The sequence below is a fragment of the Oncorhynchus nerka genome, linkage group LG4 (assembly GCF_034236695.1).
Source record: "Oncorhynchus nerka isolate Pitt River linkage group LG4, Oner_Uvic_2.0, whole genome shotgun sequence".
In the NCBI taxonomy this organism is placed as follows: domain Eukaryota; kingdom Metazoa; phylum Chordata; class Actinopteri; order Salmoniformes; family Salmonidae; genus Oncorhynchus; species Oncorhynchus nerka.
This window is the reverse complement of record NC_088399.1, coordinates 45,880,872-45,908,225: the sequence shown is the minus strand read 5'-3', so window position 1 is coordinate 45,908,225 and position 27,354 is coordinate 45,880,872. Positions and strand designations below refer to the sequence as shown.

The window sequence follows — 27,354 nt, the reverse complement described above, 5'->3', positions numbered from 1 at the left end:
ACACTGTCATCTCAGATTTTCAAAATATGCTTCTCAACCATTGCAAAACAAGCATTTGTGTAACAGTATTGATAGCTAGCATAGCATTTAGCGTAGCATTTAGCGTTAGCATTCAGCAGGCAACATTTTCACAAAAACCAGAAAAGGATTCAAATCAAATGATTTACCTTTGAAGAACTTCTGATGTTTTCAATGAGGAGACTCTCAGTTAGATAGCAAATGTTCCGTTTTTACAAAAAATATTATTTGTGTTGACAAATCGCTCCGTTTTCTGCGTCACGTTTAGCTATGAAAAAACCTGTATCCAGGATTGTGTAAATCTATCCGCAAGCTCATTAGCATAACACAACGTTAACTATTCATGAAAATCGCAAATGAAATGAAATTAATCTATTTGCTCTCAAGCTTAGCCTTTTGTTAACAACACTGTCATCTCAGATTTTCAAAATATGCTTTTGAACCATAGCTAAACAAGCATTTGTGTAACAGTATTGATAGCCTAGCATAGGATTATGCCTGGCTTTCAGCATGCAACATTTTCACAAAAACCAGAAAAGGATTCAAATAAAATCATTTACCTTTGAGGAACTTCAGATGTTTTCAATGAGGAGACTCTCAGTTAGATAGCAAATGTTCCGTTTTTACAAAAAATATTATTTGTGTTGACAAATCGCTCCGTTTTGTTCATCATTCTTCATCACGTTTGGGTAAAAAAAAAAACGAAAATTAAGTCATTAAAACGCTAACTTTTTTTCCAGATTAACTCCATAATATCGACAGAAACATGGCAAACCGATGTTTAGAATAAATCCTCAAGGTGTTTTTCACATATCTATCGACGATAAATCCTTCGTGGCAGTTGACTTTCTCTTCTGAAGAAATGGAACACGCATGGACCTACAGATTACGCAACAATTTCGACACAGGACACCGGACGGACACCAGGTAAATGTAGTCTCTTTATGGTCAATCTTCCAATGATATGCCTACAAACACGTCACAATGCTGCAGACACCTTGGAGAAACGACACAAAGGGCAGGCTCATTCCTGGCGCATTGACAGCCATATAAGGAGACATTGGAACACAGCGCCTTCAGAATCTGGGGCATTTCCAGTATGAAACTTCATCTTGGTTTCGCCTGTAGCATTAGTTCTGGGGCACTCACAGATAATATCTTTGCAGTTTTGGAAACGTCAGAGTTTTGTCTTTCCAAAGGTGTCAATTCCATGCATAGTCGAGCATCTTTTCGTGAAAAAATATCTTGTTTAAAACGGGAACATTTTTTATCCAAAAATTAAAAGAGTGCCCCCTATCTCGAAGAGGTTTTTAACTGACTTGAAGTGTCAGGTTTCACACCCCACATTTGCAAAGGGAGCGATGTGTCACATTTCCTGGACTATCTAGACAAGTTCATCAGTTTGCTTTTCCTCTGAGTGAGCCCAGCCTGTGAGATGGCATACAGTATGAACGGTGTCAGTCTAGCGAGTCCAGCCATTGTGGTTTCATCTTGCTGTGATATTCTCAGCCGGATTTAGAGCTCTCAACATGAAAAAGTACTAAATTATTTCATATAATTGAACCCATACGACTTTCTCTTGGTCACAGACTGACTAAATCCCTTCGTGCTTAAAGCTGAAGTTGTAACGAGTCTGCACATATTTGAATACTGTGTCTAGGCCGCTCAGGGTATGTTTAGGAGAAAATGATTTGTCAGCAGTTATATGAAATAGTGCCAATATTGTACTGTCACTAAGTATGATACTATTTTACAGTTATAAGAAATGTGAAATCTTAAGTAATTTACAATTGGATTATATATTTAGAAAGCATTTCAGTCATTTCAAGCCCTATTGCCCCACTTTTGAATAATTGGAAAACATTCATATGGTTTTTCATATTTTCATAATGTTTGTATGTATTTGAGCTTGTGTCCTCAAAAGTGAGTACAACTCAGCATTTCTTTATTACCAGAAAGGTGAGTTCCACACCTTTCTAATACAATGCAACATTACCAATTATTGTTTATAGCTATCTCATGAAAAATAATTACGTTTGGGAATGTCTATTTAGGCGGAGATCAAAATGTTACCCTATGATTCATTTGAATGGAAACCAAGCAAGGATATTTGTAAGTTAGAAAACAAATTAATTTAATAACACTTTTACACTGTTCAAACACTTTCACTCACAGATACTTAGCTTGGGTTCATTTGAGGGTAAGAGGTCCTATAAGAGGCAGTGCTGATTTAAAATGATAAACAAATGGTTTTGTTTTTCGAGAATTTTTGTTTTTTTGCGGTCAGATAAATGTCTGATGGTCATTTAACATTCTGATATAATGGAGAACAGGCGTCTCATTCAGCTAGCCTAGTGGTTAGAGCGTTGGACTAGTAACCGGAAAGGTTGCAAGATCAAATCCTCAAGCTGACAAGGTAAAAAGCTGTCGTTCTGCCCCTGAACAAGGCAGTTAACCCACTGTTCCTTGGCCATCATTGAAAATAAGAATTTGTTTTTAACTGACTTGCCTAGTTAAATAAAGGTAATAAATAAATAAAAATCAGGTAAAATACTCACATGGTGGTGTTTATGGGGCCACAGTACCTTTATCTGCAGCAAAACACGAGTTACAAAATGTGTAGAATTGCAGGAAATTGGCTTTAATGTGTAGAAAAGCATTATAAAACTGCTGGGGGATACAGTAGGGTGCAATGGTATAAAGTACTATTTCAGTAGTTTCTGTGGTATCTGCACTTTATTATTTATATATTTGTCAACTTTTACTTTTACTCCACTACATTCCTTAAGAAAATAATGTACTTTTTACTCCATGCATTTCCCCTGACTCCCAAATGTACAAGTTACATTTAGAATGTTTAGCAGGACAGAACATTTTTCCAATTCACCCACTTATCAAGAGAACATCCCTCGTCATCCCTACTGCCTCTGATCTTGCGGACTCACTAAACACAACTGATTCATTTGTAAACTATGTCTGAGTGTTGGAGTGTGGCCCTAGCTATCCGTAAAATAATAAAACAAGAAATTGTGCTGTTCGGTTTGCTTAATATAAGGAATGTGAAATGATTCATACTTTTTAAGCATATTGTTTTGGATTTTATATATATATTATATATATATATATATATATATATATATATATATATATATATATATATGTATATATTGTTTACTTTGATACTTAAGTATATTTAAAACCAAATAATTTTAGACATTTACTCAAGCAGTATTTTACTGGGTTACTTTCACTTTTACTGGAGTTATTTTGACAACTGCATACTTTTTCCACCACTGGCAGTGTGTAATTGATATTCAGACTAGTTGGCCAAATGTTTACTTTTACACAGTAGACATGCATTTACATTTCATGGAAACTTCCAAACCTAATAGATTTTAAAAGCTTCTGTGCACACACAGTAAAGACAGCCAAAAGCTATAGAATAAACCATCAACATAGAAATAATCTGCAGGTACTGTTTGAGCTGGATTGCTTAAAATAAATGTTTGACATGGTAACCAAATTACAAATGAAAGACTAATGAGTTTGTAAAAAAGGAAAAATGAAAACCACAGTTGTCATCAAGAAGAGATGGGTTTACTTCTGAGGTTACTTCCTGTACTTAAGGGGGCAGGAGGGCCAAATGAATACTGAGCTCCACCTCCCTGGGAACTTATAGAGAACACACACACACACACAGCCCACAATGAACCCCTCAACAAGATGAAAACCACAGAAAAGAACAGCTCTAATCAGTCCAGTCATTGATTGCCACTGGCGCTGCCCCAAATCACAGGCAATTCAGCCCCATCGTCCCTGTCGGCAGAGCAAACAGAGCCTAAATAAAACGGTGTTTGTCTCGTTTTGATGTGTCGTCTCTCTCTCTCTCTGCACACATGCAGCTCTCTGAGTGGAGTCATTCATTAGAGACCCTGAGCTCTGCACCACCCACATTCAGTTTACTGACCCCTAGACCTCACATTAACAAGCCCAGCAGGCGGTGAGGGTCTTGGGGCCTACAGGTTTTCCTCTAATCCCTTCTCTCTCTGCTTTCTCTTGGACAATCCAACCATCTTTTTTTTAAACATTTTTATTTCACCTTTATTTAACCAGGTAAGCTAGTTGAGAACAAGTTCTCATTTGCAACTGCGACCTGACCAAGATAAAGCATAACAGTTTGACACATACAACAACACAGTTACACATGGAATGAACCAAACATACAGTCAATAATACAGTAGAAAAAAGAAAACAAAGTCTATATACAGTGAGTGCAAATAAGGTCAAATAAGGGAGTTAAGGCAATAAATAGGCCATGGTGGCGAAGTAATTACAATATGGCAATTAAACACTAGAATGGTATATGTGCAAAAGATGGATGTGCAGCTAGAGATACTGTGGTGCAAAATGAGCTAAATAAATAAATACAGTATGGGAATGAGGTAGATAGAAAGGCTGTATACAGATGGGCTATGAACAGGTGCAGTGATCTGTGAGCTGCTCTGTCAGCTGGTTCTTAAAGCTAGTGAGGGAGATGGGAATCTCCAGCTTCAGTGATTTTTGCAGTTTGTTCCAGTCGGTGGCAGCAGAGAACTGGAAGGAAAGGCGACCAAATGAGGAATTGGCTTTGGGGGTGACCAGTGAGATATACCTGCTGGAGCGTGTGCTACGAGTGGGTGCTACTATGGTGACCAGCGAGCTGAGATAGGGCGGGGCTTTACCTAGCAGAGACTTGTAGATAACCTGTAGCCAGTGGGTTTGGCGACGAGTATGAAGCGAGGGCCATCCAACGAGAGCGTACAGGTCGCAGTGGTGGGTAGTATATGGGGCTTTGGTGACAAAACGGATGGCACTGTGATAGACTACATCCAGTTTGCTGAGTAGAGTGTTGGAGGCTATTTTATAGATGACATCGCCGAAGTCAAGGATCGGTAGGATAGTCAGTTTTACGAGGGTATGTTTGGCAGCATGAGTGAAGGAAGCTTGACAGGCGCATGCACAGTGAGCGGTTTCTTAACTGACCCCTCTACACACATTGCTCCGTCTGGGTGGAAGGTGGGGACATCGGTGTGTGTGTGTGTGTGTGTGTGTGTGTGTGTGTGTGTGTGTGTGTGTGTGTGTGTGTGTGTGTGTTGTATGGGGTGCACAGGAGGAATGGGATGTTGGCTCAGGGGGGATGCTGCTCCAAATCAGAGGGATGTTCCGGACTGCCTGAAATTAGAGTCCTCTGCTCCAGAACAGGGCCGAATACATTTTTGCTAACTTCCACAGCTTTCTCCAAATGCGTTCAACATGTCCTGAAAGTCATTCCATATGAAATCAATTACTGGTTCACCGTACCCCTTTAGGTTTAAACAAACAAATATACAATAACTTTGTAATATTTGAAACAGCTATTTTGGTATAAATCTGCTATAATTTGACCAGACTGACCCATTTTCTAATGACCTATAGGATCTGCTGGAAACTCGGCTACTTTGCTGAGCCATGGGAATAAAACAGATGTTTCAAAGCTTTCACTGAAGTGATCAATGTTCTAAGACTCCTACACCATACAGTAAGGCAGTGAAATTCGGGTTATTCTAGTCACGTAATCATTCTTCGCTCTGGCATCAACTCCATGGTTTGGTTGGTATCCATAGCAAAACATTGCTAGACCACAGGATGAGAACCAAGTATGCTTCGCACCCTGTTTGCTGAGCTGTTGACAGACTTCCTAGGTGGCTTCTCCTATGTGAGCCCAACAGCCAAATAGAGTCTGCAAATGTAAACTGCTGTTCATGGAAAGGGATCCTCAGTGCCTCTGCTCCTCAGTGCCTCTGCTGCAACGGTAGGTGTTCAGCGCTTGTTTCTCCCTGCAATTCATGTCATATATCGGCTAGTGAGGACACACATACACCTGGTTAGAAAGCAAGGACAATAACTGGCAGACACTTCTCCCCTTGAGGATCAAAAGTTGTGCACCCCTGATGATTATCTACTCTATCTGCACTTGACGACTGTGGGGGCCAGTTTGAGCCTGAAACTTTAAATCTCATCACATTGAGTGAGAAAACTGTCATAATATGACATTGACCTAATGCTGAAGTTCCAGTCGAGTTGGTCTGGACTGCTGCGGACGAGGGGCTGAAGAGCGTGCCGTGTCAAGGCCACGGATGAGGGGTGTTAATCCAAATTAAGCCAAATTAATCCTAGGGAATGATCCGAGTGCACACTGATAGCATGCCAGCCACATTTTTGGGATAATTGGTCAGGGGCCAGGACGTATAGGCACGCACAACCCTTGTATTCTGCGTAACCAGTATTGATGTGGGGCAGGCTTTACCCACATGCTGGGCTGGGGCCACGAGGGAATTTAATGAAAACTGTGACAGAATCTCTGGCAGAGAAGCAAGCAAGAAGAAAGGGAATGATATTTATTTAAGCAGATCTTGGTTGAATCAACGTTGTTTCTATGCTATTTCAATGAAATGACGTTGAACCAACGCAGAATAGACGTTGAATTGATGTCTGTGCCCAGTGGGTAGTGTCGACATGTGTTTTTGCCAAGTATATTCTATTACAGACACCTTAATGCATATTTTGAAATTATATTATGTGAACCGAACAAAATCATAAAAAAATATTTTTTAAATAAATTCTTTACAGTATAATTTTTAGAGAGTACTAATGTTACTGTCCCCACTACAACCAACAGATACTTAACTGCATGTAATTTTGTCCTTGAAATATTATATTGAAATACTGTAGAAATACATTCTGATACATTCTGAGTTCTACCAAAACCCTGGGGTACTGTTACGCCTTCTCCCGCTCCCCCTCTCTGGTGCTCGAGGGTGCCAGACTGCCCATCATTACGCACACCTGTCACCATCGTTACGCGCATCAGCGCTTCATTGGACTCACCTGAACTCCTTCACTTTATTGATGGCCTCCACTGTGTGTATTGGTTCCTGACTTCCCTGAAAAGTTGCATATCGCAGGGACTATTCAATGCTAGTGCAGTACGTCACAGAATGTTTTTGTGCTGGTCGAGGGCAGTCAGGTCTGGAGTGAACCAAGGGCTATATCTGTTCTTAGTTCTACATTTTTTGAAAGGGGCATGCTTATTTAAGATGGTAAGGAAAATACTTTTAAAGAACAATGAGGCATCCTCTACTGACGGGATGAGGTCAATATCCTTCCAGGATACCCAGGCCAGGTCGATTAGAAAGGCCTGCTCGCAGAAGTGTTTTAGGGAGCGTTTTACAGTGATGAGGGGTGGTAGTTTGCCTGCGGACCAATAACGGATGCAGGAAATGAGGCAGTAATCGCTGAGATCCTGATTGAAAACAGCAGAGGTGTATTTGCATTATGCATGTAATGCTTTTATTATAAAGGTGCATTGTTATGATGAAAATAATTTCCACCAAAGTTGAAACTCACGCACTGCTTATGTATGCCAGTTAGGCTCTACACCTCTTGTAAAGCGGATTAATATGCTTAATTTTATGAAGTTATTTGACAACTTCAGTTGTGATTACTAACCTCATCAAAACATAGAGACCTACAGTATGGGCTAGGCTACATTAGGTGTACGACTATGATTTGAAAAAGTCATTCAATAAAAGGCAAAAGGTTTCTTGTCATAAACTTGGCAACTTTCACACGTCGGAGGGGCTGTTGTCCGGACCTCTGGCAGTCTCTATGGGGGTACCACAGGGTTCAATTCTCGGCCGACTCTTTTCTCTGCATATATCAACGATGTCGCTCTTGCTGCGGGTGATTCCCTGATCCATCTCTGCGCAGACGACAGCATTCTGTATACTTCTGGCCCTTCTTTGGACACTGTTAATAACTAACCTCCAAACGAGCTTCAATGCCATACAACACTCCTTCCGTGGCCTCCAACTGCTCTTAAATGCAAGTAAAACTAAATGCATGCTCTTCAACCAATCGATGCCCACACCCGCCCACCCGACTAGCATCACTACTCAGGATGGTTCTGACTTAGAATATGTGGACAACTACAAATACCTAGGGGTCTGGTTAGACTGTAAACTCTCCTTCCAGACTCATATTAAGCATCTTCAATCCAAAATGAAATCTAGAATCACCTTCCTATTTCGCAACAAAGCCTCCTTCACTCGCTGCCAAACATACCCTCGTAAAACTGACTATCCTACCGATCCTCGACTTCGGCGATTTCATTTACAAAATAGCCTCCAACACTCTACTTAGCAAACTGGATGCAGTCTATCACATTGCCATCCATTTTGTCACCAATGCCCCATATACCATCCACCACTGCGACCTGTATGCTTTCGACGGCTGGCCCTCGCTACATATTCATCGCCAAACCCACTGGCTCCAGGTCATCTATAAGTCTTTGCTAGGTAAAGCTCCGCCTTATCTCAGCTCACTGGTCACTATAGCAACACCCACCCGTAGCATGCGCTCCAGCAGTTATATCTCACTGGTCATCCCCAAAGCCAACACCTCCTTTGGCCACCATTCCTTCCAGTTCTCTGCTGCCAATGACTGGAACGAATTGCAAAAATCGCAGAAGTTGGAGACATATTTCCCTCACTAACTTTAAAAGCATCAGCTATCTGAGCAGCTTACCGATCGCTGCAGCTCTAAACAGCCCATTGTAAATAGCCCATCCAACTACCTACCTCGTCCCCATATTGTTTTTATTTACTCTTTTTTTTGCTGTTTTCCACACCAGTATTTCTACTTGCACATCATCATCTGCTGTAATGCTTGTCGTCTGTTGAAAGAGAGGAGGACCAATGCGCAGCGTGGTAAGTGTCCATTATTTTAATAAGACAACTGAACACTGAACAAAACACCAAAAACGACAAACGAACAGTCCTGTAAGGTGACGAAAAACACTAAACAGAAAATAATCAACCACAAAACACAGGTGGGAAAAGGCTACCTAAGTATGATTCTAAATCAGAGACAACGATCGACAGCTGCCTCTGATTGAGAACCATACCAGGCCAAACAGAAATACAACAAAGAAAAACGAACATAGACTACCCACCCCAACTCACGCCCTGACCAAACTAACACAAAGACATAATAAAGGAACTAAGGTCAGAACGTGACAGTAACCCCCCCAAGGTGCGGACACAGGACGGAAAACCTAAACCTATAGGGGAGGGTCTGGGTGGGCGTCTGTCCATGGTGGCGGCTAGTCCCGGCCCACTTAAGTGGCGCCTTTGGGGCGGCGACCCTCCCCACCGCCCTCGGACTGGGACTGGGGCTGCCCTCGGACTGGGGACCCTTGCAGCGGGTCCCGAATAGATGGGAGAGTCCGGCAGCAGCTCTGGCAGCTCCTGACTGACGGGCGGCTCTGGCAGCTCCTGACTGACGGGCGGCTCTGGCAGCTCCTGACTGACGGGCGGCTCTGGCAGCTCCTGACTGACGGGCAGCTCTGGCAGCTCAGGACAGACGGGCGGCTCTGGCAGCTCAGGACTGATGGGCGGCTCTGGCAGCTCAGGACTGATGGGAGACTCTGGCAGAGCTGGACAGGAGGGAGACTCTGGCAGCGCTGGACAGGAGGGAGACCCTGGAGGAAGGAGGCGGAGAGACAGCCTGGTGCGTGGGGCTTCCACCGGAGGCCTGGTGCGCGGAGGAGGCACCGGATGGACCGGACCGTGGAGGCGCACTGGAGGTCTCGAGCACTGAGCCTGCACAACCTGTCCTGGCTGGATACTTCCCGTAGCCCGGCCAGTGCGGCGGCGTGGAACAGACCGCACTGGGCTGTGCTGGCGAACCGGGGACACCGTGAGTAGGGCTGGTTCCATATACCCGGGGCCGAGGAGACGCACTGGAGACCAGATGCGCTGAGCCGGCTTCATAGCACCTGGCTCGATGCCCATTCTAGCCTGGCCGATACGAGGAGCTGCGATGTAGCGTACCGGGCTATGCCTGCGCACTGGGGACAACGTGCGCCTCACGGCATAACACGGTGCCTGCCCGGACCACCTCTCTCCATGGTAAGCACGGGGAGTTGGCTCAGGTCTCCTACCTGACTTAGCCACACTCCCCGTGTTCCACCCCAAGACATTTTTGGGGCTGCCTCTCGTCTCTGTTGCGCTGCCGTGCTAGCTCCTCATAATGCCGCCTCTTGGCTTTGGCTGCCTCCAGCTCTGCCTTGGGGCGGCGATATTCCCCAACCTGTGCCCAGGGTCCCTTTCCGTCCAAAATCTCCTCCCATGTCCAGGAGTCCAACACCCTCCGCTCCTGGTTACCACGCTGCTTGGCCCGGTTGTGGTGGGTGATTCTGTAATGCTTGTCGTCTGGAGAAAGAGAGGAGGACCAATGCGCAGCGTGGTAAGTGTCCATTATTTTAATAAAACAACTGAACACTGAACAAAACAACAAAAATGACAAACGAACAGTCCTGTAAGGTGACGAAAAACACTAAACAGAAAATAATCAACCACAAAACACAGGTGGGAAAAGGCTACCTAAGTTTGATTCTCAATCAGAGAAAACGATCGACAGCTGCCTCTGATTGAGAACCATACCAGGCCAAACACAGAAATACAACAAAGAAAAAATAACATAGACTACCCACCCCAACTCAAGCCCTGACCAAACTAACACAAAGACATAATACAGGAACTAAGGTCAGAACGTGACATCTGCACATCTATCACTCCAGTGTTAATTTGCTAAATTGTAATTACTTCGCTACTATGGCCTATTTATTTCCTTACCTCCTTACTCCATTTGCACACACTCTATATAGAGTTTTCTATTGTGTTATTGACTGTACTTTTGTTTATCCCAAGTGTAACTCTGTCTTGTTGTTTTTTGTCGCACTGCTTGCTTTATCTTGGCCAGGTCGCAGTTGTAAATGAGAACTTGTTCTCAACTGGCCTACCTGGTTAAATAAAGGTGGAAAAAAATCAAAAAAATCAATCATCACATATGCGATGGCTTTTGATAATAGTGTTTTCCTGCTAATGGAACATTTGCCGCAAAAGGCATGGATTTCTTTAGGGTGCATTACGGCCACTCAAGGGGATGCCATCTGGAAATTAGATGCATTAACAAGTGCTTGTCAAATTGTGAATGAGTACACTGATGAAGTGTGTACAGCCTGCGCGAAAAAAACAAAGCAGAGCTCATGCCTTTCAAGCAACTTTTTTCAAATCATCATTAGAGTGTCATGTTCTGACCTTAGTTCCTTTGTTTTGTCTTTGTTTTAGTATGGTCAGGGCGTGAGTTGGGGTGGGCAGTCTATGTTCTTTTTTCTATGATTTGGGATTTCTGTGTTTGGCCTGGTATGGTTCTCAATCAGAGGCAGCTGTCAATCGTTGTCCCTGATTGAGAACCATACTTAGGTAGTCTGTTTTCACCCTTGAGTTGTGGGTGATTATTTTCTGATGTGTGTCTTCACCAGACAGGACTGTTTCGTTCTTTCACTTTGTTGTTTTGTATTTCAGTGTTCAGTTTGATTCATTAAATATTAACATCATAAACACATACCACGCTGCGCTTTGGTCCTCACCTTCTTCCACCAACAACGGCCGTGACATAGAGTTGCATCATGCAGCCTTAAAATGTATTAAAAATCAAAACACATAGCCCAACGTTTGTAGAACAACTTAAGTTACATTAATAACTCTAAATTAAGCATATAGGAGTACCTATTTATTTTTTAACCGCTCAACACAGAATAGCCCCATGTGCGCACTCTCTCAAATCATTTGGAAAAATATCCTTTCTATATTATTCAGCTTTGTTCAATTGCATTATTTATACTATATAATAATATAAAATGCCATGGAATTTTCAGCAAATCTTGATTGCTAAATTAACTATTGTAGTCCACAAACATTTGGCATAGCCAGATCAGGACCTAATATAAGGACCACTCAGAGTATGCGATTCTGTTCTGAAACATAATAGATTTTCTTCATATCATGTTTCTTTAGACCTGTCTAAAATAAATAATGGATTTATTGTGAAGGTGTAGGCTATATTACATTGATTTATTCAACTTGTTTTAATATACAGTGGGGAGAACAAGTATTTGATACACTGCCCGATTTTGCAGGTTTTCCTACTTACAAAGCATGTAGAGGTGTGTAATTTTTATCATAGGTACACTTCAACTGTGAGAGACGGAATCTAAAACAAAAATCCTGAAATTCACATTTTATGATTTTTAAGTAATTCATTTGCATTTTAATTGCATGACATAAGTATTTGATACATCAGAAAAGCAGAACTTAATATTTGGTACAGAAACCTTTGTTTGCAATTACAGAGATCATACGTTTCCTGTAGTTCTTGACCAGGTTTGCACACACTGCAGCAGGGATTTTTGGCCCGCTACTCTATACAAACCTTCTCCAGATCCTTCAGGTTTCGGGGCTGTCGCTGGGCAATACGGACTTTCAGCTCCCTCCAAAGATGTTCTATTGGGTTCAGGTCTGGAGACTGGCTAGGCCCCATCCATCCTCCCCTCAATACGGTGCAGTCGTCCTGTCCCCTTTGCAGAAAAGCATCCCCAAAGAATGATGTTTCCACTTCCATGCTTCACGGTTGGGATGGTGTTCTTGGAGTTGTACTCATCCTTCTTCATCCTCCAAATACGGCGAATGGAGTTTAGACCAAAAAGCTCTATTTTTGTCTCATCAGACCACATGACCTTCTCCCATTCCTCCTCTGGTACATCCAGATGGTCATTGGCAAACTTCAGACGGGCCTGGACATGCGCTGGCTTGAGCAGGGGGACCTTGCGTGCGCTGCAGGATTTTAATCCATGACGGCATAGTGTGTTACTAATGGTTTTCTTTGAGACTGTCGTCCCAGCTCTCTTCAGGTCATTGACCAGGTCCTGCCGTGTAGTTCTGGGCCGATTCCTCACCTTCCTCATGATCATTGATGCCCCACGAGGTGAGATCTTGCATGGATACCCAGACCATGGGTGATTGACAATCATCTTGAACTTCTTCCATTTTCTAATAATTGCGCCAACAGTTGTTGCCTTCTCACCAAGCTGCTTGCCTATTGTCCTGTAGCCCATCCCAGCCTTGTGCAGGTCTACAATTTATCCCTGATGTCCTTATACAGCTCTCTGGTCTTGGCCATTGTGGAGAGGTTGGGGTCTGTTTGATTGAGTGTGTGGACAGGTGTCTTTTATACAGGTAACGAGTTCAAACAGGTGCAGTTAATACAGGTAATGAGTGGAGAACAGGAGGGCTTCTTAAAGAAAAACTAACAGGTCTGTGAGAGCCGGAATTCTTACTGGTTGGTAGGTGATCACATACTTATGCAATAAAATGCAAATGAATTACTTAAAATTCATACAATGTGATTTTCTGGATTTTTGTTTCAGATTCCATCTCTCACAGTTGAAGTGTACCTATGATAAAAATTACAGACCTCGACATGCTTTGTAAGTAGGAAAACCTGCAAAATCACCAGTGTTTCAAATACTTGTTCTCCCCACTGTAGATGATCCAAAGGTCTGCATCAGTGGCTTGTAGGCTATGTGTGTGTCACGAACCGGCTCAAAGCCTGTAACAAAAGGGAGGCAATGTGGAGATAAGGAGTAACAAAACATATATTTATTAAATAAAGTAAACTAAGTACAATATACAATGGTGTGTGTAATCAGTAATAATTAGTGTAAGTGAGTGTTTTGCATGAATTAATGTGATAATGCAGGGTGTTGAAAGGTGCCAAAGCAAACAACCAAAAACCACCAAGATATACAACAAAATCTCTAAAGGTGTCTGCATGGAGAGAGTCTCCTCCATAAATGGGGAAGTGGTGTATTTATCCTGGGACACACCGGGCCCAGGTGTTTCCCATGTAGCTGACGACCCTCCCAACTCCGCCCACCGGCATCCTAATGAGGAAACAAGAACAAAGAAAGAATACGGCAGACAGAGTGTGAGGGTCGTCACATGTGGAAGCCAGGAGATGCTAAATGTGTTTATGTTAATTAACAGTCAATTACCGTGAGACCGACAGTTTATTTGCTTCACAATCACCGACTGACAAAATTTTGTGACCGCCACATCCCTATGTGGTGTTTTGAGAAGTTGAGATGGAGGAAGCAGAAGTGTTGTTTGAAGATGAAAGCGCGGCGAATACAGTTAGATATTACTGCATTGTCGGAACTAGAAGCACAAGCATTTCGCTACACTCGCATTAACACCTGCTTAACCATGTGTATGTGACAAATACAATTTGATTTAGTAAGAAAGATGAGTGGACAACAATAATGGAACAAAAAGGGATACAATTGTTGTGGAAAATGAGTCTGATGAATCGTTTCTTGTTGGAGTACGTTTTTGGAAAAAGGATGTTAATTTGGGAAAACCTTTTGAAGTCACAAGGATGGCGAAGAAAGCGTTGGGAAAAGTGGGCGCAGTCAAAGTAACCTGGAGTGGTATGTTGATGATATGTGTATCCAAAAAGTAAAATGAGCATGAATTGTGGCTCACGAAATTATGGACGCATGAAGTAGACAGCTTTGATTTTCAGAGCAGGGCACTGGTAAAATGTGTTAACTATGGCATCCCGTTGGACATTGATAATCAATATCTTAGGAAAAAAATATACAGGAGTAGTTAATGCACGTGGCTTGACCCGTACGGAGAATTGGAGAGTGTATTTGTATTATTGATGTTTGATGAAGAGTATACACCACCCTATGTAAAGCTGGGATATATAAGATATGCCATAAGAGTGTTCGTGCAAAACCCAATGTAATGAAAGAAGTGTAAAAATGTTGGCCACGTGTCAAGTGTTTGCAGACAGAAGGAATATGTTATGAAGGAGTCTGTGAATGTAAAATGTTGTAACTGTGGTAGGGAATTTATTCCTGAATTCCCTGAGTGCCTTGTTAGGGTGAAAGAGGTTGTAGTGTCAAGGATCAGGTGCAGCAAATCTCCTATCTGGAGGTGGTGAAGAGAGTTGAAGAGGCAAGAGGCCACAGTTCTGAAGAAGATATGGCGCTGGATGCACAGCAACCAGTTGCAGTGTTATATGTCAAAAGTGGATTTTGTAGCATTTATAGCCACAGTTATTAATTGTACAGCACAAGTGTCCAAGAAGCCCACGTAGTTGGACATCATTATATCTGCAGCCGAGAAGTTTTTTGGGCTTCCAAGACTTAACGGCAGTAGCACTGCACGGACTACTGTCATCAGAAAATGTCCCGACCTCATAGAATCTTTCTGAAGGTGTTTAGGGACCTGATTAGAACAGAGAAGCAGGCTAATTTAGTCAAATGTAAACTTCGTTATTGATAGTTTGTATGATTTATTTTTATAAACTGTATATATGTATTATTTTTACTGCATTTTTTCTATTTGGTTATTTGTATTATTCACCTGTACAGTAGGTGGCGGAATGCACACATAATTGTTGCGAACGCCATTATACCAAAGAGGAAGAAGGTTGCAAGAGCAAAATGGCAGCCTCAATTGAGAGTTTGTTCGTTGAAATAGCAAGCCTTGAAGAGCCTATTGAAGAGCTGCAAACTTTAAAAACGGCCGTTTTATCAATACCTGTAAGCGCCCTTAGGGATACAGTGAGTGGACTCCGGCTTGAAGTGATTTTCTCTCTTTTGAACACAAATGACAGGTCTGTAACCGCTGCACTGCTGAGTCAAGCCTTAATACTAACATTAGCTAGCTATTTAGCATGGCAACAAACTCAAACGGTTAGTTAGCGAACGTTAGCTTGGACAGCTTCCTTGCAAAATAGATAGCACGTTCATGCAATTTAACTTAGCTAGATAAGTATAGCTACATACCTAAACCACTGTCTCCCGACTCGCTCGCTGACTTGGGTATGAATGCTAACGTTTCTCTTGACTAGCTGGCCTTTTCTTAGCTAGCGCTTTCCAAAGATACACAGCGCCTTCATTAATGCAATGTAAGTAGCTAGATAAGCTAACGTTACTGGCCCTTTCTTAGGTAGCTAGCTGTGTTGTCAATGGTTTAAAGCTGCAATCCTAGTTGCTACATCCATTTTATGACTTTTATATATATATATATATATATATATCCGTTCATTCTTGAAGAATATATTGTAACGACTGGGTTTATAAGCGCGGATATCGACTGCAGCTTGAGCATGGTTTTGCAGCACAGTCGATAGTTGGACGCTGGACTTCGGGCTAGAAGGTCGAGGGTTCGAGACTTGCTCCCTGCCTGTTTCATTACAATATCTTTTAAATGCTTCATGAGTTTAGTTAAATTGTCGTAGTTACCCCATCAGATCCTAGAAAATACAAGCTTGTTTTACTCCAATGTTTGTAAAAGTAAACAAACACTGTATAGCCTCCAAATATAGTGTGCATTCAGGAGGATGCAACATTTTGGAACGTTTAGGTAGAAATATGCTATGTAGAACAAATATGCCCCAGTCTCCGACATGTAGAATAATGAATCACGTTGGCTCTATTCTCTGCATTTCTATCTGGAACCTTAAGAACATTTCGCAACTGAATGTGGCCCAGGTTAAAACTATAATTTTGATGTCATGGATGGTAAGTTCTTGCATCCATAGCTCTCTGTGAATGTGAGTGGTTATATTTCTCCATGCCCTTCCCTCAGCTTTTTACCAAAACACAGGCTTTGTTTCAATTAAGGATTCTAGCTTTAATGCAAAGTGCGTTCATGTAGCTGACAGGTGAGATGTGAGTATGAGTCGTGCATGAAAGATTTTCAATGACAAAGTCTCATTAATTTCACAGAGAGAAAATTGAGCTATGCGTGGACATCCTTGGTCGAATCCTGCTCGCCCTCAGCCCTGTCCACCTGGCCCAAAACTGCAGAGTGGAACTTCAGGCTGGACTGAAACATCCTGATGACACAGTCAAAATACTGGCATTGACACAAGTATGTTACAGCTGTCATGTATTTTTTTATTTTTTTTTCACCTTTATTTAACCAGGTAGGCTAGTTGAGAACAAGTTCTCGTTTACAACTGCGACCTGGCCAAGATAAAGCATAGCAGTGTGAACAGACAACACAGAGTTGCACATGGAGTAAACAATAAACAAGTCAAAAACACAGAAGAAAAAATAGTCTATATACATTGTGTGCAAAAGGCGGTAGGCAAATAATTACAATTTAGCAGATTAACACTGGAGTGATAAATGAACAGATGGTCATGTGCAGGTAGAGATACTGGTGTGCAAAAGAGCAGAAAAGTAAATAAATAAAAACAGTATGAGGATGAGGTAGGTAAATTGGGTGGGCTATTTACCGATGGACTATGTACAGCTGCAGCGATCGGTTAGCTGCTCAGATAGCAGATATTTGATGGCGCACCGTAGGAAACGGTTGACTCAAACACTGCAGCTTAAAAGCTTCCGAGTTCCGTTTTGTAAAAATAGGCTTGTCTCTGCTGCCCTGGGTCAAAATAATAAACTACAACTTTCATATAAAGGTCGTTCCACCAATTGGGTGCCCTTTGAGAAGTGTAATTTGGTAATAAAAAAAAACATGCTTTCCCACAGAGGTTAAATAAAAAACAATGCCTATAAGTGTCTTAGTGCCAAATATAGTAACAGGGTTGACTTAAGTCAGCCATACATTTCCTCCAGGGGGAATGTTACCTTGTTTTTTGCAACAGGGAGTGGCAATTGAATGCAAGCTTCACCCAAAAAATGAAATTGTTAAACAAATTATGGGTAACGGGGTTGATGTGTTATGATCGAGCCCGTCAGTGTCCCACCACAAAACCCCAGAAAATTGCCAATAACAGTAGAACCAGCCCAGTTCAAACTACTAGCACTATGCATACCCCACAAGACATTCCACCAAAGATCTCTTCACAATCCCCAAGTCAAGATCAGACTGGGAGGCGCACAGTACTACAGAGCCATGACTACATGGAACTCTATTCCACATCAGGTAACTGATGCAGCAGTAGAATCAGATTTTTTTTTTAAAGAAGATAAAAAATACACCTCAGAACAGTCGGGACTGTGAAGTAACATAAATGTAGGCACAGACTAGAGGTCGACCGATTAATCTGAATGGCCGATTAATTAGGGCCGATTTCAAGTTTTCATAACAATCAGAAATCGGTATTTTTGGGTGCCGATTTGCCTTTAAAAAAATAAATATGGTCTTTAATTATTATTATAATAAAAATGTTTTAATAAATACCTTTTAACTAGGCAAGTCAGTTTAGAACACATTCTTATTTTCAATGGCGGCCTAGGAACGATGGGTTAACTGCCTCGTTCAGGGGCAGATAAAACAAACATTCAGATAGGATGATTGGGACAATTTCAGTGAAAAATATGAGGGCAACAGTAGTTGTGCAAAGTTTCAGAATGATAACTTCCAAAATGAGTGTGCATTTATCATGAAGTCACCCAGGTGTCCCACACAAGTAGCCCAAATGTACCCAAGTGGCCAAATTGGTGAAGGTATACATTTTGAAACAAATAACTATATACAAAATGGTATTCTAAAAAAATATGAAGAAAAAAAGATATACATTTACAATATACATTTACAAAATAACATGGGTACCTATTTACACACTTTCAATATTTGGAAGACCCTCAGTCCACTATCAAATCAAATGTATTTATATGGCCCTTCGTACATCAGCTGATATCTCAAAGTGCTGTACAAAAACCCAGCCTAAAACCCCAAACAGCAAGCAATGCAGGTGTAGAAGCACGGTGGCTAGGAAAAACTCCCTAGAAAGGCCAAAACCTAGGAAGAAACCTAGAGAGGAACCAGGCTATGAGGGGTGGTCAGTTAGTTCTCTTCTGGCTGTGCCAGGTGGAGATTATAACAGAACATGGCCGAGATTTTCAAACGTTCATAGATGACAGGCAGGGTCTAATAATAATAATAATAATAATCATCATCATCATCATCACAGTAGTTGTAGAGGATGCAACAGGACAGCACCTCAAGAGTAAATATGAACAGTTTAGGGTTCCATAGCCGCAGGCAGAACAGTTGAAACTGGAACAGCAGCAAGGCCAGGTGGACTGGGGACAGCAAGGAGTCATCATGCCAGGTAGTCCTGGTGCATGGTCCTAGGGCTCAGGTCGAGAGAGGTCGAGATAGGTCGAGAGAGAATACTTAAATTCACACAGGACACTGGATAAGACAGAAGAAGTACTCCAGATATAACAAACTGACCCTAGCCCCCTGACACATAAACTACTACAGCATAAATACTGGAGGCTGAGACAGGAGGGGTCAGGAGACACTGGCCCCATCCGATGAGACCCCCGGACATGGCCAAACAGGAAGGATATAACATCACCCACTTTGCCAAAGCTCTACACAATATTGTGCTGCTGAGGTATAATAAACAGATATATATATATATATATATGAGTACAGGGAACATAAGGTTGAATATATTATTATAGACCTGCTAGATCTACTGTCTCTTTTATATTATGACAGACCAGCTGTATCTACTGTCTCCATTTCACTTTGGACATTGTTGTGGGCCTGCCCTCCCCTCAACAGCCTCAAATAGGCTATTTCATGTGGGTTGGGGTGGGGCGGCAGACACATTTCATCACTTTTCATTACATAATTGCATCACATTACATTTTTATATATTGCTTCTAAAATTAAAAAAAATCACAAATAATATTTATATGAATAATTTCCAACAAGGGCATTAGCATGAGAAGAACTTACCAGTCCAAAACGGTGACATTGTTCCTCTTCTGCAGTCACCGTTACAGATTATACACAGTGGCTACAACGGTGTCCTCCGTTCAAAAATATTCCTCCACTTGGGAATCGCTAAATGAATCGTCCTACAACAATCTCTCACTTTTCCGATCATTTTCTTTTTTTGTGTGTACATCTGTATATCTAGACTTAGATTTAGCTTTCCCTGACTTAGTCGCCATACTGATTGATGTATAAACAGCTGAATCTGCGCGTTTAGCAAAACAACGCTGTGCGTAAAATGCGTAGCTCCTTCCGGAATAAAACTTCAATAGCGAATGACTCTCTTTACGCCGGAGTTTACGACATGGGTTGGTCTTCCAACACACAACCATTGCATATTGCCGTTTACTTCAGCTCATTGGCTATCTACCCAGCTAGATTTCAAGACGATCAGTGGTCATTGGGTTAAAATACAGTCAATGAAACAGTGGTCATATCATTGGTGCACAGAGATGTCATTACTTGTTGTCTTCAAATCGGTTTCCTTCAGTCAATACGTCCCATGAAATGGCCCATCAGGTTTGGTTGTGTTACAAACAAACCAGTTGATTGCAATGAAACCAAACATGACTGGAAAAGTCACGTTTTGTGTGGGTTATTTACCTGAAATGTGTCGTCGAAAATGGAATGAGACTGAATTCACGACACAAGCGGTTCACAAAATGTTTCGTGTTAGGCTATAAAAAATGGATTTTTTCAAACAAAAGATCATTCATTGTGTAACAATGAGCATTGGGATTGCAAACAGACGAAGATGTATGTGATTTTGTTACGCCTGTGCTGGTTGAATTTTTTAATTTTTTATGGGGCTCTATGCTCAGATAATCGCATTCTTTCGCAGTAAATCCTTTTTTAAATCTGACAACGCAGTTGGATTAGCAAGATTCTAGGCTTTCGATACATGTGAGACACTTGTATTTTCATGAATGTTTAATATGACTATTTATGTAGCGATCAGCGTACGTTGTGGAATTTCAGCCCGCTACCGGGTTCCGTGCTCAGAGAGGTTAACTACACATGGTTGATATCATCTAGCGGAAGCTATACTGTTACACTGGCAATACTAAAGTGCCTATAAGATCATCCAATAGTCAAAGGTTAATGAAATACAAATGGTATAGAGGGAAATATTCCTATAATAAATACTAAAACCTCTTACCTTGGAATATTGAAGACTCATGTTAAAAGGAACCACCAGCTTTCATATGTTCTCATGTTCTGAGCAAGGAACTTAAATGTTAGCTTTTTTACATGGCATATATTGCACTTTTACTTTCTTCTCCAACACTTTGTTTTTGCATTATTTAAACCAAATTGAACATGTTTCATTATTTGAGACTAAATTGACTATTGGTGTATTATATTTAGTTAAAATAAGTGTTCATTGTTCATTCAGTATTGTTGTAATTGTCATTATTACATATCGGTCGATTAATCGGTATCTGCTTTTTTTGGTCCTCCAATAATCTGTATCGGCGTTGAAAAATCATAATCGGTTGACCTCTAGTGTTCACAGTAAACGCACACTGGAAGTTCCACAGAATTTTCACAATGTTCAAGTTTGCAATCAGCAGACCTGAAATGTGCTCAATGCCAACATTTTTTTTTTTTTAGAGAGAACATTGGGAGGGACCTACCTGAATTTGTTTCAAAATGTTTAGCTATTTTCTGCTATTAATGAATACACCCCTGGTCTGTCTGAGCCTAGAGCTGTTCACTCTAGCTGTCATGGTGGCATAACTTAATACAAAGATCAGTCAGCCATAATCAATAACATTTTCATTTTCTGCAGATTGGTAGAATGGTATTGAACCATGAGGCAGTAACAGAAATTCAGAACAACCAAGACATACTTCGGGAAGTGATCTACTGCATCAAAGGAGAGAAGATGACAGTGGCCAAAGAGGTTGGCATAAAGATGAAACATTTTTGTAACCACATGTTACATTTCAAAACCACTTGTTGCTCAAGACCAGTTAATCAATTTCACAGGCAGTACGAGCTCTTGCCAAACTTAGCCACTCCAAAGCTGGGTTAGATGCTCTATTCAGGAGCGACTTGCTGAAAGACCTCAAGGATGTGATGGCTACAAGTGATATTGTCAGATACAGAGTATATGAGGTACGCCCATTGCCACACATGTTTGTCTGTTTCCTAATATGTCTAATCTCTTGGAAATATTCTTACCCATTTGAGTGTTTGAAAATAGAATTGCATGGTGGAGCATAGTGATAAGCATCAGTTAAACATATGGTAACCTTATCATGAAGTTGCTCATACATCTGAATATTGCAGTAACTACTCTAGTAACAATATTTTAACATTTTTTTACGAAGTGCAAATTCCAGTAAGCACATTAATGGAAAGAAGTGTTTTTCTTAGTATAAATATGGTACAAATAGCACACCAAATATGGCTGCTGGTACCTAAGGCCTTGAATGGGAATGTCAAATCTTCTGTTGTTCAATATGGACTTGTCTCTCCTGTTGCAGCTGATAGTGGACATATCGTCTGTCTCTCCTGTCTCCCTGGGTTACTGTGCCAACAGCAGCTTTATTTCCCAGCTACTGGGAGAGCTGACAGGAGATGATGTACTGGTCAGGTAAAACATGGATAACCCACACCAAACAGACAGACAATCTCTTGCTCCTACTCTCTGTCACTGGCCACACAGATGAACACACCAACTCCCCCTCCCATTTCCCTTTTATGATATGTTGTGACCTCTGTCTGTTTCAGGGCTACAGCCATTGAGATGGTGACCACACTTTCCCACAGTCAGCATGGGCGCCAGTACCTGGCACAGCAAGGCATCATGGATAAGATATCCAACATGATCACTGGAGCAAAATCAGACCCCTTCTCTAGTTTCTACCTGCCAGGTGAGGAAGTTACGAGTTCATCTCACATTTGCATTTTAGTAATTTAGCAGATGCTCTTATCCAGAGTATAGTGTACAGTATACATGTTCATACTGGGCCCCAATGGGAATCAAACCCACAACCCTGGCGTTGCAATCACCACGCTCTATCAACTGAGCCAGATGGGACCATGATGTCTCCCACACAGGGCTGGTGAAGTTCTTTGGGAACCTGGCCATCATGGACAGTCCCCAGCACGTGTGTGAGACCTACCCGGCTTTCCAGAACAAGGTGTTTGAGATGGCCATCGACCCAGACCCTGTTATGACTGGAGTGGCTCTGGACACACTGGGGGTCCTGGGCTCCACTGTGGAGGGGAAACAAGTCCTGCAGAAAACAGGTTTTTATTTTGTATGTTGGTTTGTTTGTGTTTTGTGTCACTGCATGAATTCCTTATTACATAAACAATTTAGTAACTGCAGTAGATAACAATTACTCACTTTCTGTTTTGGTTTGTGTGTGTGTTCAGGTGAGAAGTTCAATGCTGTGCTGAAGAGAATGAGCCAGCTGGCCAGCGGTGGAGCCACCGAGCTGCGAGTGCGCTGTCTGGAGGCCATCTCACTCCTAATCACTCTGCAGGTCTGTCTGTGTGTCTGTATCTCAGTGGTGTGTGTGTTACCAGAATTTAAATATTTTATTTACAATTTTCTACATTATAGAATACTAGTGAAGACATCAAAACTATGTAATAACCATAAAATATTAAACAAATCTATAGTACCTGCAAAACAAGAGGCGACTCCGTGATGCTGTTCTAGGCAGAGTTGCAAAGAAAAAGCCATATCTCAGACTGGCCAGATAAGCAAAAGAACACAGACACTGGACAGAGGAACTCTGTCTAGAAGGCCAGCATCCCGGAGTCACCTCTTCACTGCTGACATTGAGACTAGTGTTTTGCCGGTACTATTTAATGAAGCTGCCAGTTGAGGACATGTGAGGTGTCGTTTTAGACACTAGAGTCTAGTGACTAGACACTCTAATGTACTCTTGCTCAGTTGTGCACCGGGGCCTCCCACTCTTTTTATTCTGGTTAGAGCCAGTTTGCGCTGTTCTGTGAAGGGAGTAGTACACAGCATTGTAGAAGCTCTTCAGTTTCTTGCATGGGATAGCCTTCATTTCTCATAACAAGAATAGACGGATGAGTTTCAGAAGAAAGGTCTTTGTTTCTGGCCATTTTGAGCCTGTAATCGAACCCACAAATGCTGATGCTCCAGATACTCAACTAGTCTAAAGAAGGCCAATTGTATTGCTTCTTTAATGAGCACATGTTTTCAGCTGTGCTAACAATTGCTAAAGGGTTTTCTAATGATCAATGACTTTTAAAATTATAAACTTGGATTAGCTAACACAACATGCATTGGAACACAGGAGTGATGGTTGCTGATAATGACCCTCTGTATGCCTATGTAGATATTCCATTAAATTAGCTGTTCCCAGCTACAATAGTCATTTACAACATTAACCATGTCTACACTGTATTTCTGATCAATTTGATGTTATTTTAATGGACAGAATGTGCTTTTCTTTAAAAAACATTTCTAAGTGACCCCAAACTTTTGAACATTAGTGTTTCTGACTTGTTTTCAATGAGAATGACCGATCTAAAAGTTGCATTTGTTTCTGAAATGAGTCAGGTCATACATAAAACGACATAATGGACCTTGTGTAAAGAATGCTGTGTCTGTGTGCGTACCAGGCTGAACAGCAGACAGAGGACCTGCTGGTTCTAACAGAGTCCTGGTTCCATCTGCTGTCTAACCAGCCTATGGAGATGATCCGGAACATCAGCATCCAGCCCTTCCCTGAGCTCCACTGTAGTGCTCTACGTATATTCACTGTGAGTGGATGGTCAGGAATTAGTGTACACATTACTGAACCTTTTTTTTCTTAAAAACGGAACAAAGTAACTGCGGATATGTTTCAGCACCATACTACATATTTTTTTGTATAGAATCTGATGTAAGAATTCAAACTCATAAAATGGTTGCTTCCATCTGTTTTTGATTATATCAGTGGTACCTTTTTATGAACCCTTTGTGATTTTGGCCCACTGTTGTAAAAGACCAAGTGTCATTGAGTCGGAGGTGATTTCATGAAAACATAGGAATTGTTTGTTCATCAATTATTGCCTCACTGGCTAAAACTCAAGAATTTTGTCTATGGTGTCTTTGTTGTGTTGCAGGCGATCGCTCCCCAGCCATGGGGTCAAAGGTTAATGATTGGCACGCCAGGGTTCATGGAGTTCATTGTCGACCGTTCGACTGGTCCGACCAAGGAAGCGAAGGATGCTAAGTTTGAGCTTGTGGGTGCGCTGGTGAGCTCTTCCACAGCAGCGGACATCTTGGGTAGCCAGCACTACTTACGCCTGCGGTCCTACCTCCGAGAGGGAGCGTACTATGTGACCGCTGTGGCAACAGTGACCACAGAGGGAGCGGACTGAGAGAAATGGGGAAAATGTCAAATTACACGCTATTCCCGATATAGTACACTACCTTAGGCCCTAATCAAAAGTAGTGAGCTGTATGGATAGTAGGTTTAACTTGAGACTGCTACCAGACCAGGACCAACGAGACTCAATTCTTGTTATTTTATTAGATCGCCTGAGATGCATTTACTGTTACTTTTTCTAAGTGGAATATTTGCCCTTATTAAAGAGGAAGCATATTGAAAATGACAATCCAATAGTTTTATGATTTGTATATCACACACTTGCATAAGACAGACTTTCCAAAACATTAGGAACACCTTTTGCACTCAGACCAAACTCAATTCGTTGGTATGGACTCCACAAAGTGTCAAATGTTCCACAGCGATGTTGACTCCAGTGCTTCCCACAGTCGTCAAGTTGGCTGGATCTCCTTTGGTTGGTGGGCCATTCTTGATACGCATGGGAAACTTTTGAGTGTGAAAAAACCCAGCAGCATTGCAGTTCTTGACACTCAAACTGGTGTGCCTGACACCTACTACCATACACCATTCAAAGGCACATTTTTCCTTGCCCATTTACTCTCTGAATGGCACAAAAACACAATCCATGTCTCTGGCTCCAGACTTAAATCCTTTAACCGCCTGTGTACTCTTTCATCTACACTGATTTGAAGTGCATTTAACAATAAGGGTTCATAGCTTTCACATGGTCAGTCTGTCGTTGAAAGAGCAGGTGTTCCTAATGTTTTGTATACTCGGTGTACCTTTTCTCAACTCCTCTTCTGTATCCCAGAAACCGATGTGGTCACCATATGTATGTGTGAATTAATAGGTGAACAGAGGCATTTCCTCTCCTCGATTGCCGCCTCCAGCGGAGGATGCTCAGATGTATCCTAACGCGGAAGAATTTTCTAAATTAGCCTGTGATGTGTATTTCTTAGAGATCCCCATTAGCTGCTGCCATAGACAGACTAGAGTTCTCCCTATCTTAGCTACTATTGATTCAACATGTTTTGACCAGAAGTTTACAGTCCAGTGATACTCCAAGCAGTTTAGTCACCTCATATTACTCAATTTCCAGTCTTACAATATTTAGGTGAGGTTTAGTGAATGTTTTTCCAATATGTAGGACTAACTTATTCCTTGCCATGGATTCTGTAACTATCTGCAGCTCTTAAGTGCTCCAGTTGCTGTAGTAGCTGATGTGTAGTGTTGATTCATCCGCATACATATACATTTTCTCAAAGCCAGATATATATATATATATATAAAATAAAAAAGGGGGCCTAGACAGCTGCCCTGGGGAATTTCTGATTCTACCTGGATTATGTTGGAGAGGCTTCCATTCAAGAACCCCCTCTGTGTTCTGTTACAAGTAATTATTTTATCCACAATATAGCAGGGGGGGTAAAGCTATAAAACGTTTTTTTCAATGGCAGACTATGATCGATAATGTCAAAAGCTGCAATGATACCCCTTTTAAATAGCTGTTGGAAGTTGCATTGGAGAAAAAGTAACTATACGCTACTTATCATTTTCTCTCTACAAATGCATAGCACAACTATACTGAACAGAAATATAAATGCAACATGTAAAGTGTTTGCTTCATGAGCTGAAATAAAAGATCCCAGAAATATTCCATACTCACAATTTCTCAATTTGGTGAACGCATTTGTTTCCATCCCTGTTAGTGAGCATTTCTTCTTTGCCAAGAATCTTTCCATCTGACAGGTGTGGCATATCAAGAAGCTGTTTAAACAGCATGGTCATTATACAGGTGAACCACTCTAAAATGTGCAGTTTTGTTGCCACAGATTTCTCAAGTTGAGGGAGTGTAATTGGCACGCTGAATGCAGGAATGTCCACCAGAGAATATGAGTTATTTAATTTATCCTCTAAACTGCCTCCAACATCGTTTTAGAGAATTTGACAGTACGTCCAACCAGCCTCAACCGCAGACCACACGTAACCACGGCAACCCAGGATGTCCACATCTGGCTTCTTCAGCTGCAGGATTGTCTGAGACTAGCCACCTGGACAGCTGATGAAACAGGAGTATTTCTGTATGTAGTAAAGCCCTTTTGTGGGGAAAAACTCATTCTGATTGGCTGGGCCTGGCTCCCCAGTCGTGAAATCCGTAGATTAGGGCGAAGTATTTTTTTCAATGGACTAATTTCCTTATATGAACTGTAATGCCGTAAAATTGTTACATGTTGTGTACATATTTTTGCTCGTGAGGTATTGATTGGAGTCCACCTGTGGTAAATTCAATTGATTGGACATGA

At 41.6% G+C, this 27,354-nt stretch overlaps 1 protein-coding gene across 1 annotated transcript; it reads left to right on the top strand.

The window, feature by feature from the left end:
• Positions 1-15,423: 15,423 nt before the first annotated feature.
• Positions 15,424-25,319, top strand: psmd5 (proteasome 26S subunit, non-ATPase 5). The gene is made up of 10 exons (XM_029657753.2): positions 15,424-15,627; positions 16,745-16,889; positions 21,514-21,627; positions 21,714-21,842; positions 22,214-22,323; positions 22,461-22,603; positions 22,791-22,982; positions 23,112-23,221; positions 24,339-24,479; positions 24,825-25,319. Exons 1-10 carry the CDS (start codon positions 15,455-15,457, stop codon positions 25,080-25,082), a joined length of 1,515 nt encoding a protein of 504 aa, XP_029513613.1. The 5' UTR covers positions 15,424-15,454; the 3' UTR covers positions 25,083-25,319.
• The last annotated feature ends 2,035 nt before the right edge of the window (positions 25,320-27,354 follow it).

Coding starts and splice junctions, on each gene's coding strand:
- psmd5 (XM_029657753.2), top strand. CDS start 15,455: ATGGCAGCCTCAATTGAGAGTTTGTTCGTTGAAATAGCAAGCCTTGAA. Junction 16,890..21,513: donor AAATACTGGCATTGACACAA/GTATGTTACAGC, acceptor CATTTTCTGCAG/ATTGGTAGAATGGTATTGAA. Junction 22,983..23,111: donor ACAAGTCCTGCAGAAAACAG/GTTTTTATTTTG, acceptor GTGTGTGTTCAG/GTGAGAAGTTCAATGCTGTG.